This window comes from Falco cherrug, chromosome 2 (genome assembly GCF_023634085.1).
Source record: "Falco cherrug isolate bFalChe1 chromosome 2, bFalChe1.pri, whole genome shotgun sequence".
NCBI lineage: Eukaryota > Metazoa > Chordata > Aves > Falconiformes > Falconidae > Falco > Falco cherrug.
Genome location: NC_073698.1, coordinates 18,511,144 through 18,523,191, shown reverse-complemented (window position 1 = coordinate 18,523,191; position 12,048 = coordinate 18,511,144). Strand labels below are relative to the sequence as shown.

At 47.6% G+C, this 12,048-nt stretch overlaps 1 protein-coding gene across 1 annotated transcript in view; it reads left to right on the top strand.

Annotated features, from left to right (window-relative positions):
* The first annotated feature begins 2,126 nt into the window (after positions 1-2,126).
* The window catches only part of EXPH5 (exophilin 5), a 37,060-nt gene continuing 27,138 nt past the window's right edge, over positions 2,127-12,048 (top strand). Inside the window, exon 1 of the mRNA XM_055702786.1 lies at positions 2,127-2,440. Coding sequence (XP_055558761.1) covers positions 2,322-2,440 — 119 coding nt within the window. The 5' untranslated portion in view covers positions 2,127-2,321. The remainder of the gene's footprint in view (positions 2,441-12,048) is intronic.

Genomic DNA, 12,048 nt, shown 5'->3' with positions numbered 1-12,048 from the left:
TCTAAATAATTCCATCGCTTTCCACAGAATGAAAAACTTACTTCTTTGTTGTTTTCTGAAAGACTATGTGTTGCTCATCTGCCAAATGAACAACTTGCCCCTGCTTCTCTTAGCACTGAAAATATGCTAACATACATTTTGATGATGGGAAAAAAACCAGATCGATATGAAGAAAAAGGATGGCAGAAACTTAGAAATACAGTTCCACTCTGGACTTACATGCAGGATAAATACAATTATAGATGAAGTCACCAAATTCATGGGGGAATGTCACCCTTGCTTTGTAAGGCCTGTAGCACATAACTTCCTTTACAAACTCGTAAGAACATGCACATCCTTTCTATGTATTCTGTATGTATGTTTTATTTATTTTTTTGTCATAGAATCACAGAAGGTTTTGCGTTGGAAGGGACCTTTAACGGTCATCTAGTCCAACGCCCCTGCAATAAGCAGGGATGTCTTCAGCTAGATCAGGTTGCTCAGAGCCCCATCCAACCTGACTTTAGATGTTTGCGTGAAGTTAAAAAAACACTTGACCCATAAGATAAAATGTTTTTAAGGCAAGAGTGGGCATTGGTGAGGCACTGTGGGGAGTTTTTAAGGCAAGAGTGGGCATTGATGAGGTTCATTACAATGGATGTACAGAAAAAAATTATCACATTCCCCCTCAGCTCTGGGAGTAGATCCAGTGTGACGCAACTACCATGAGCAATTGCTTCCCATATCCTGCAGGTGCCAGGCAGAAAGGGAGAGTGATGTCCCATCCACCTAATTCACTGCCTGGGAGAGTCCCAGGGAGAAATCCATACACCTAGCTTCTGCTGGCAAAACAGTCACCCCAGTATGCTTAATGCAACAGATTCAGGAAGACAGAAGTTCTGTAAGCTCCTAATGCACCAGTGATGGCTGCGGCTCTTGCACCTTTAGAAACAACACACTTGGACTTCACCCAGAAGCATCTCCTATACCCTATTAAAAAATCACTGTCTTTTTTTCTGTGAGAGACATTTCCTCCTGACGTTTTCTAAACATCACAATCCTTCACAGCTTTCATTACGTTTCGTCAGTTGTCTCACAGCCTTGTTTATGTTGTTTGGTCACCAGGAATCTGGTAAGTTCCTCTTTGGGACAGACTAGTGATGCCAGAAGCTACACCGAAACAAGGAGCCTCCTGCAACTTGTTATTCCCGCTGTGCTCTAAGGTCCTTATTTCCACTTGCTCCACACGACTTCCTAGCGGGGAAGCATTCTTCCCTGGCCCCACATCAGCCTGCTGTGGGGTGGGAAGGTGGCTGCGCACCGCTCAGCCCCGCTCCCCCTGCACACTGCCACCCTGACATTTCCACAGATTTGCTTTTCTGTACTAAAAATTGCATTCAGTTTTCTTTCTCCATACAGCTGTGCCCCCCATCTGCAGTTCGGTCCTGAGTAAAGCCTTTCTTTGATGGAAAAATTTCACTTAACTATTCAACTAGTACAGCGGACTAGACACACGTACTTCACAGAGACATGCCTGTTGGTGCTGCTCCCACCAGCACAGAGCTGAGTTGCGTTAGGGCCGTTAGAATGGAATCAGGATGAAATTACTCCTGAGATGTGGTTGTAACGCCCAGGTCAAGCAAGAACAACTGTTCTCTACCGTTTCCTCGGGAAAACCTCAACGGAGGGTAAATAGAAGCACTGTCCCGTTCTTCCCCCACGGGGAAGACACCGCTCCGCACCCGCTCCGCCAGGCTGCCGGCAAGTCCCTCTGCAGCGGCGCGGCGGCGGCCCCGCGGGGGCGGGCGAGGGGCCGAGCGGCGCCCGGGCGGAGCGGGGGGCCGCGCTGCGGGGCCGCGGGGAGCGCCTCGACGGCGGCCCCGCCTCACGGCCGCAGCCGGGCGCCGCCAGCCAGGCACAGGCGTGACGGGGCTGCCCGGCGGCGGGAGGGGGGGAGCTCCGCACCGTCCAGCAGCCGGTCCCCCTGGGCAGGCGTGTGCTCCGCCTGGCAGCGCCAAGGGCAAACACCGCGCCAAAGGCTCGGCGCAAACACCTGACTCAAGCGCCGGCCCGCCCGGCCCCGGCCCTGGCCCCCGCCCCGCCCCGCCGGGCCGCGCTCCCTGCGGAGGGTGTTGCCCGACGCGCGCCGGTGCGGTGCGGTGCGGTGCGGTACGGGGCGGCCGCGGCTCCGGCTCCGGCCCTGGCTCCCGCCGTGCAGAGGGCAGCGGGTACCGGCGTGCGCCGTCCTGCCGGGGCTCGGCCATGCTGGTGTCGCTCCAGGCTCCGAGGGGGTCAGCGCTGCCCGCCTGCCTCCGCCCGCCCGCCCGCAAACAAGCAAAGCCATGACCGCAGCGCCTGGGGGGCTGGATCTCAGTTTTTTAAACGAGGAGGAAGCTAGGGCGATTTTTCAGGTGCTGCAGAGGGACTCGGAGCTTCGGCGGGCTGAGAAGGACAGAGTCAGGTACCAGGCTTCACACCGGCCCGCCGCTGCCCGCCGCGCCTGAGGGGGCTGGGAGGCGCGGAGCTGGGCGGCGGGGGGCGGCGGGGAGCGGGGCGCGCACGGCCCCGGCCCGGGTGGCGGCGGGACCCGCAGCTGCCTCGCCCCGCCGAGTAGAGCGGGAAGAGGGGCGGGTGGCCGCCCCTGGGAGGGCTGTGCGCCGGCCGGGGCAGCGGGGCTGCCGGGCACCTGCGGGGAGGGCTGCCCTCCGCCAGCGGCGGCTGCTGCCGGGCCGCGGAGCCGCCCGTCCCGGGCATCGGCGGCATCGGGACGTCTGGGAAACGCGTGTTGTGGCGAAGCCGGCTCTGAGTCACGGCGGGTGCTGCTGCCGCTGCCCGCGGCTCGCCTCCCGCCCCGGGGGGGGCCCAGGCTACCCCAGCCTGTCGCCGCGGGGCTGGCCGGGGCGCGGGCCGGGCACTGGCACCCGGGCGGGCAGCGGTGCCGAGGTTTGGCGGCTCCGTGCAGGGAAACGTGGCGGCTCCCGGGCCGATCCCGGAGCCGATCCAGACAGCTTTTGGCAACCAAGCCCGGCACTCGCCAGCCTGAAAGGTTGTTCGCAAGACCCTTTCAAGTGACTTAACTGAATCCCCTCCGCCTTCAGGTGCGCAAGTTATACCATCTTACCTGAGCCGTATGAAGAAATAGAACAGCCTCGACTTTGTTTCTAGCTCCCATCTCCCCTGTGCACAGTCACCCAAGCAATTTGCGTTGATAATGAAAGCACAGGTCAAGGAGTAATATAATCTATGCTGGGAAATGAGCTGTGTGTTATTAAAGGTTATCATTTCTTCCTCTGGATGAGACAGGAGGTACCTTGTGGGCAGTTTGCAGCTGAGAGGTAGTGTCCTCTCAGATTCACAAGTGGCCACTTTTTCACGAGTAATGCTTTCATCTAGGATGTAGGCGGAATGTTAATGAGTAACACTTCCATCGAGTGGATTTTAGTACTGTGCATTTTTTTTGTTTCAGTCAAGTTGATTTTATGATGGGCATGGTTAAACATGTGTCAATGCTGACTTGCATCCAAAGCTTGTCTTAGTTCTCTGCAGCATGTGACCCAGGACTGAGTTAAATTTAGTGATTTCTTTCTTCTGTAATTTGGCATTACCTTTGTTTCTTTGATTAATTTCTATGCCATGTGTCCCATTATAAGCCCCCCTGCAAAAAAGAATGAATATTTTGCTGTATATGGAGAATTACATGGCTGGATAGCTCTAAGTTTAAAACTCTTTAATTTTAATAGGGTGACACTAAAGCAGGAGCAAGTGCAGTGAGGCTGCCTGTGGTGTAGAAAGGCTCGTGAAGTGATAGCCTGCTCTTGGAACTTGGGGCTCTCACCTGTCCCCAGATTTCTGTTTGTTTCTCCATCTATGGACTTAGAACTTTGTCAGTAGGAAGTGGTCTCCCTTTATGCAAAAGCTGTCAAAATAAACATGGTATAAGAGGACGTTTCTGGTGATGCTTTGCTGAGATGGAGTCAACTTTAAATCTCAGTTGAAGAGGCATTCAGAAGTTGAGCAGAAGACAGGTGTTTATGATCAAGGTGCCACACTGAAATCTAGGTTAAACACAGAATCTCTCAGAGGCTTTGCATGTGTCCTTTGGCAAGTTTCATAATTTCTCTTGGGCATAATAAAAGTACTCTCTTGCTCACTCCACTCATCTACTGGTCTTATTCAGACTGTAAGCTCTTCAGGCCAGGGGACTTCCATCAGGAGCAGGCAGATTCCAGTCTGTGTGATGTTGCCCTGTGCTACTATAATCTAAGTAATAACAGCGATCACCCTGGAGGGCCAAATCCTGCAGTTCCTATATGACCTCAGTGAGCTTCAGAGGCTCTAACAAAAATTTCATTTGCTTCTCTTGGTCCCATATGCCTGCCCCCTTGGCTCTATGTCATTCTTATTACTATTATTTTGGTAATTAACTTCATACAAATTTTTTTCAGTTCGAAAGTTTTAAAGTGATGCATGAGCACTGTGGCAGCCCCCTCCTGGGATGCTTTCAGAGCGTGATTTTGAAACTATTTGATTCACACCATCAGTCAAATGAGGCATACAGGGAGATGCTATGGAATGGAAGGAGCAGGGAGCAGTTTCATCAATACTACTTTTTTGCATGAAGTCACTGAAGTGAGTTATCCCGCAGAGTGCTCCTGAGCATGGTTTTGGAAAGATCTAGTTGGAGCTGGGCAGGGCCAGGGAGCAAGTCAGTAATCACCAGTGGACTCATTGGTCAAGTTTGTTTGGTGACCATCTTTATTTAAAATATATTATGTCCCTGTATAGACCACTCCAGACTGGATTGACAGAGGGAATAAAGCATTTCCTGGCAGACCACAAGTCAGGTTCTAATGATTTCTCTGACACTGTGTGTGCTATTTGATGTCATATGAACAAGCACATAGCTGTCTGCAGATCTCTTAAAAGATCAATGAAAAATGGAAATCCATTCCCAGATACAACTCTGGAATAAAAAAAAACCAAACAGGAACGTGGTTTTTTTCTTTTTACAAGCTGCAGTTTGTATATAAAAAAAATGTTAACACCAGTTAATTTTGAAAGGCAAAATAAGAAATAAGATCAAAAGATGAATTCTGACATTGTGCATGGCTTGTGATGTCCAACAAATGGCAACCATGGTTCAGCGGAGTCGATTATCACATAAATGCAAATGTATTGCAGTACAGCATGAAATACTGACCTTCTCAAGCTCCTCCTCAGCTATGTAACCGTAACTGTTCCCAGACGAATATATACTTTTTTTTTCTTTTCTTATTGCTTACCTACACTGCTTTATAGAACCTCTGGATCTCTCTTCACCCAGACAGCCCATGCCTTCATGAAATTAAACACATACCTGGGGGTGTTTTCTGGGAAAAGGCTATTTGCTTTATACAACCCCTTTTCATCTCCCTTCCTTTTCTCTCTGTAGCCTTTAGAGCAGGAATGCGTGACCTACCTGGCCAATTGTGCACATTTGTGTAGGTGTGGGCCCCGCTTCGTGCTGGCCTTCCCAGTTCCTCCTGGTGCCCCAGCACACCCTCTGAGAACCGTTGGCCCTTTCTCAGCTCCCTTGGCAGGCTTCAGATCTCTAAGCCTTGTTTGGAAGACTTCTCAGTATTACTTTCCCTTTTATGAAGAAATGAACTGTGTGACCCGTTGGGCCTTTACTTATTCTTGTTACTGACAGGGAGCTGAGCTTCTCATGTGCCCTGGGCTGTTTGTTCCCAGGACTGCTTTTTTTTTTTTTTGCCGGTTTTCTCTTTTCCAGTGCCCTCTCGTGGCTCCTCTCAGCAGTACCTTTGAACAGCAACAGCAAACCAGCCATACCTGACTGCTTCCCCCACGAAACAGGTTCAGAGAAGCAGCAGCAGTCAGCTTTGGTATATCTCACATGGCTGTTCACTGCTATATACACTGAAAATAATTTAGAAACTTAGTAATCAAGTATTTAATAATTTTAAATATATAAATACACATTAATTTTGACTTGGGTAACACCCAGCTGTTATTTGTTGTTCATCAAATCAAGTCTCATTCATAATACCACCTGGAAGAAAACCTCATTTATCATAAATGTTAGCATGGGAGAAAAAATGGAATATGGGTCTGTATATCGATATACACGCATTGTAAAGACAGAACTCCATGTCACAAAATGCTATTTTAATAAGCCTGATTAATGAAACTGATGATTTTGCAGATGCTTGTGGAAAAAGGTTCCTTCTCCCAAATATTTCAATCACAGTTAGATGCCCAGGAGGAGATAAGGAGGAATCCAGCATGTTCAGAGAGCAGTATCATGTTCAGATGGCTCCCTGACAATTCAGTTTCCGTAAAACACAATGAATGCTTTCTGTAGGCACAGTTATTAATACCACAGGTCAACTTGCCATACATAATGAAATAGGCCTGAAAATCACGACATAAAAACATTCCAGGTCTCTTATTTAACTTCTGGTTTCAAGGCTTCAGCCTACACCTGGCTTCTCTTCTCAAGCTTTGTACTGCAGCTGCTGAGGACAGAAATTAAGGAAGAATTGACAGTTAATAACTTGCATGCAGAGCCCCAGGTCCCAAAGACTTAACAAACATATAGGTGCTTCTCTTTTCTGTCCTTTCTCCCAGAAGCTGATGGGGAGGGTGACAAGGGAGGCTGGCTGCTTCCCATCTCTTCGGGACAGCAGTTCAGAGCCTGGCAGGTAGCAGAGGGACTGGCAATCCCTGTGGGGAGGCTCAGGAGCAATAGGGCATGAAGCTATGGGATACAGAGGTGGAGCTGCTGCCTTTTATTTTCTGAGGAAGCTCAGCTCCTCCCTCTGCAGATCGTGGAGAGGTGGACAGCACCCAAGCAGGTGTCTTTCCAGTCAGCTTTGGGGCTCTGTTGCCTCAGATCGTCTGAGCACTGGGTGCAGAGATGCACCTCCACTGTGAAATGGCACCAAGGTTCAGAGAGCAGCTGAGATGACAGGAGCTAGGAGACATGGAGCCAGCTACTCAAAAGAGGCAGCAGGTAGGGGGTTGTGGCATGGGAACAGGTGGCTGGTACATTTGCAGGTTGTTCAAAAAAAGAGCAGTTGGGAGCTACAGCAGAAGAGCTACGGATAAATAGAGAATCTATTTAAAAGGGCAGAAGAGCTCAGATTTCTTTAATTACTGACTTCTATTTAGGAGATTTGTCTGGTTTATATAATGCTTCTATTGTGACTACATACAGTAGCCTTGTGCTGTTTTAGTTTATTAATCCTTGAGAAAAAGGGAAATACTGTTATCTTCACTTTCAAATGAGACACTGAAAATACCAGAGACTGAGCCACTGACCATGGAAATGAACCTGCCTGCCTGAATAGCAGTTTACCTGATAGATCATGTTTCGAGAAGTAACCATGTTTGTATTGTGTAAAGAATTTTTTCTTTTTTTCAGTAGGAGGAATGGAAAAAACTTAATTACCAGCTCTAGAACATATGTTAGGCATCAGCCACTGTCTATGAATAGGAACTGAAAAAAAGAGGAAAGGGAAACGGAGCTTTTGAGAAAGAAGAGTACTTGTTCCCTCTGCTTTCATTTGTTTTGCTTATTTCCAGGTTGGTTTATGCTTTTGCTTTTTTTATTTAGTAGATTTATTCTTACAGAACTATGACAATGCAAATAGATGGCAGCAAAGCAGAGTTTGTTTTTTTTTTAATTTATCCTCAAATTTAAAGATGAAAAGCAAGAGAAATTAATTAGGAGGTACAGTCAGCACCACTTGCTGCTCCTCTCTTGGTGACCCATTAACAACATAAGATTCTTATGTGAAAGATTAATCCCCTCCTTCCTTTGTTCTAGACAGTCTCCACAACAAATCATTTGGATGTAGTTACTGCTTACAGGAACACAACTGTTCTTACTGCCTTACAGCAGATCATTTACTGAGTTCATAGTTTGTTGCAAGTAATTCCATATTGTACTCTCTTGACTGACGTTTGCTCTCACGAGTCTGGCAATAGAGGCTGGGAATATAACGCTGCATGGGGAATGTATTTTTTCACCTTTTTCCATACTCATAACCTTGGAAGGCATTTGTGGCAGAGGTGCAGACATACTCAGCACCCTCTTGGTGCTTCAACTCTTTTGTCTTGCGTACAGTTTTAGGGGTCTGACATTGCAGCTTTTTTTTTTTGGCTTGGTCACAGAAGTACTCCTGACCTTCTTGCAGCCTCTCAAAGACTTAAGAATAACTTCTTGGGTGTTAGAGGTCTAGATTAGGGGCCCAACTCCTTATCACAGAATCACAGAATGGTATGGGGACCTCTGGAGATCATCTAGTCCAACCCCTGCTAAAGCAGGTTCACCTGGAGCAGGCTGCACAGAGTCACGTCCAGGTGGGTTTTGAATGTCTCCAGAGAAGGAGACTCCACAGCCTCTCTGGGCAGCCTGTGCCAGGGTTCTGTCACCCTTGAAGTAAAGAAGTTCTTCCTCATATTCAGATGGAACTTCTTGTGTTGTAGTTTGTGCCCATTGCCCCTTGTCCTGTTGCTGGGCACTACTGAAAATAGTTACAAAGAATTTTTAGAATCATCCCCAAAACACCCATAAGCTCCATGGGTGAGGACAGCAGGCAGGATACCAGGACAGCACCATTTGGGTGTATTGTTGTTCCGGTGGAGCTCCCTATCTGAACAAAGCATTAATAAAGAAATTCTTTCCTAAGAGATACTCCGCCCCGGGATGTTTCAGGGCACAAGTGTTCTATTGTGTCTTGTTTGTGGAGGAGTTACTATTATTATTTATTGCTGATACTGTGCCACTGGCATGTTTAGTGGTTTGAGAACACTTATGTAAACAGGTCCTTGAAGCCCTGAAGTTCTAATATGCTAAAGAAGTGTAAATGGAAGCAAGAATGGCAGGGAAGACTGTAGTTTAAAAACCTTTACTCAGTTTGGTAAACAATTACTGACATAAATAATCCCACTTTGGGACTCCCCTTGTTTGAGCGGGGGTACTGAAACCAAAGGCAATTAAGTTGCCTATCAAGTTGCTTCCTCATTGCTGTTTTTTAATAATCCTGTGTTGCGGTGGGGCCTGGGGTCGAGGACTGGGGCTCCATGTGAGCTGAGGAAGACTGGGCAGTCACAGCCAGGGGCAGGTGGGCACGGCATGTGCCATTTTCTGTTTTGATTTTTAGTCCTGTGCATCTGGGCTAACTAATATGAAGTCTGAGGTGTAACTCCAGTTTTACATCTATAGAACAGGGTCTGGACTGGCATTGCTGCTAGCTTGTTGGTCTTGTCTTTTCATAGTAAACTACTTTCAGTGCTAACAAAGGTCAATCCCTTCCTCCAAAGCTTTGCACTTTATGTTTGAGAGCAAGGGGGTTTCTACAGTGTGTGTGGCAGCAGAACGAGACCCAGAAGCACCTTTTCAGGTGTGTTACGTTTGGAAGAGCCTGTCTGGTAGTGCACTTAATGTGTTTCTTCTTTCTTCACGTTACTTTTCTTCTTTCTTCATGTTACGGGGGCCATGGGGGCTCCCCACAGGGCTGGCAGGGCAGGACCATGCCGCCAGGGCCTGTCCCACCCCGCGAGACAGGGCAGCCGTGGCCCAACCGCCATGGTGGTGTGGCAGGGCCCAGGCCAGGCTGTGGGGCTGAGTCAGGGTCAGGCCTGGTGAGGGCAGCCAGGTCCGCCGCAGCCTGCTGGTCACGGGGCAGGGCTGTGGTGATGATGCAGGGCCATGGTCAAGCCATGAAGTCACATCAGGGTCAGGCCTGGTGACGATGGTGACCAGGGTCATCCATGGCCCTGTGATGGCTGGGCTGAGGCTAGGTTGGGATGTCAGTCCAGGGATCAAGGCTAGGACGTGTCTGGGGCTGTAGTTGCGGCAAGGCCCAGTGAGGCAGCCTCCCCGTTTAAAAGCAGCTCCTGGGGCAAGTAGGGGTGGCCCTTGCGAGGCTTCTGGCTGTCTTCCCAACAGCTTTCTCCAAGGCCACCAGCTCTGCTCTTTCCAAGCTGGCCCTGGGTCCAGGCGGCCAAACCCACAGGAGCGGGAAGGACATGCTCAGGGCATTTTCACTCATGGTCATTCAAACATAGGCTTATGCCAGGGTTCAAACTACTAATGTTAGCATTTTCAAGTGACAAAATACTGTAAAAGTGAAAATCATCATAATAATTCCTATTATTATTACCTAGCCGACTTTCTGATGTCACTAGGGCTGCCAAAAGGAAGACACTTGTTGCAACTGATGAGGTCTAAGCCAAGGCTTACTCTTAAGCCCACAGGTAGACATTTTCTAAATCCAGGCTTAATGGTGAAAGGAGAATTAATTGAGCTTTGTCTATATGGATAAATTGAACAGACTTCAAGAATAAATGGTCAGACAGCAGTACAAGCTAGCATTAACTACCGAGTAGGCAGTCAATATGGGGAGTTATTCTGGAACAGCTAATGCAGAACAGTCTGATCTGTTAGGTTTTCGATGGAGTTGTGACCCAGTTAAGGACTTGTACACCTTGCAAGAAGTCTGTGCACTTCCTAGGTTTGACCTTTCCGATAATAATGTCTCTGTGTTCTCAACACCCTCTGTCTCCTCTGCAATTCAAGTGCAGAAGTTAATAATTGACATCAGTGGGAACATCAGGTAGAAAACAGCTTTCCATACTAAGCAAGCAGAGAGTCATGGAGGTGCATGGAGAACTGTCTGAAATGCTGAAAACATCAACAAAGTATGGTCACTCTCACTTTAGCTCAGCTTTCTCAAAGATGTCAGAAGTTTGTAATGCCAGTGGCACGTGCAGCAGAGTCACTGGGCTTCTGGAGGGTAATGCCAGTGAAGTGTAACATGCACTGCCTGTCATTGCTGTAAGGAAAGGAATGAGTATCAGTCTGCAGTGAGCTGCCTTGAAAGGACCCCAGAAATGTTTTCAGGTACTGATAGGTTCTACACACTGTCTGTGTCCCAACACCTTCAAGTCCTCACACATATTTCAGAAATACTAAATTGGTTATGTCAGAAAGTCAAAAAAATGTTGCATAGAAATGTGTCAGATTCATGTTGAGTGGCTGGATACCTCCCCTGGCACTGGCAGTGCTGTGCTCCGGTGGTGTGTTCAGGTTACGTGTGTCCTGTAGTCCTGCCGAAGTCTGCAGCACGTGCTTTCTGTGGTGAAGCCTGGGGCCCTGGAGTTTTGCTGGGTTTGGTCCCTGAGATACTTCAGATTCTTGGGTCCCTCTAGACATCCACCACTTGCACCATCTCTGGACGTGGCTCTTGGAGAGACCTCACCAATGGCTGAGAGCAAAGCTTGTTGGGCTGTGTGTCGAGGCCTCAGCTGACATTCATTTGTTTGTATCAGAAACCATTCTGAATAATGTTGCATGCATCCATCTCCTTTTCGTCTTTAAAATTTAGTTTTTGTCAGTGTTTTACATACACTGAATTTAATCATCCTTTAAAATCTCTTTTCTCTCTGAATCTAGTTTTCAAATCAAGTGGAGTTTGGCCCAATGGAGTTTTAAGCTTTGGGCACAGAGACCCCATTTTCTTCTGTGTTCCCTAACTTGCACGCGGGACTATATAGACTAGACTGACTTCAGTTCAGTCTTTCCTGTACTTGTTTTAAATTGAAAAGTGACTTAGTGCCCTAAAGCTGGCAGCCTGAAAAGTTTCAAAGCTTACATATTTCATGTAAAAAATGCATTAAAGCAGGTAGGGAAAAATTGGGACTTTTTCCTGAGGATGTGTGTATCTAAATGTTCACAGGAAACATATTTCTAATCCTTCTTTGGAGCTAGATTATTATATTAACACTGTTAAATGTAATAAGCTGTATTTCAATGCCTGCATTTTGAATTCCTACCAGAAACTATATTCTTTTTATCAGTCTTACCTCAGAAATATATAGGTATATGTACCGGTACCATACTAACCAGGACCAAACTAAAACACCAAAACCACAAAACAAAAGCTAAGAGTACATGATGAAAAGTACAGTCTGTTTACACTTTATTGCACATAAATTATACAGTTCAATTTGTGGTTGGAATAATCAAGGAACTGCAATACTTCTGCTTGCCCTGTCTTTGGA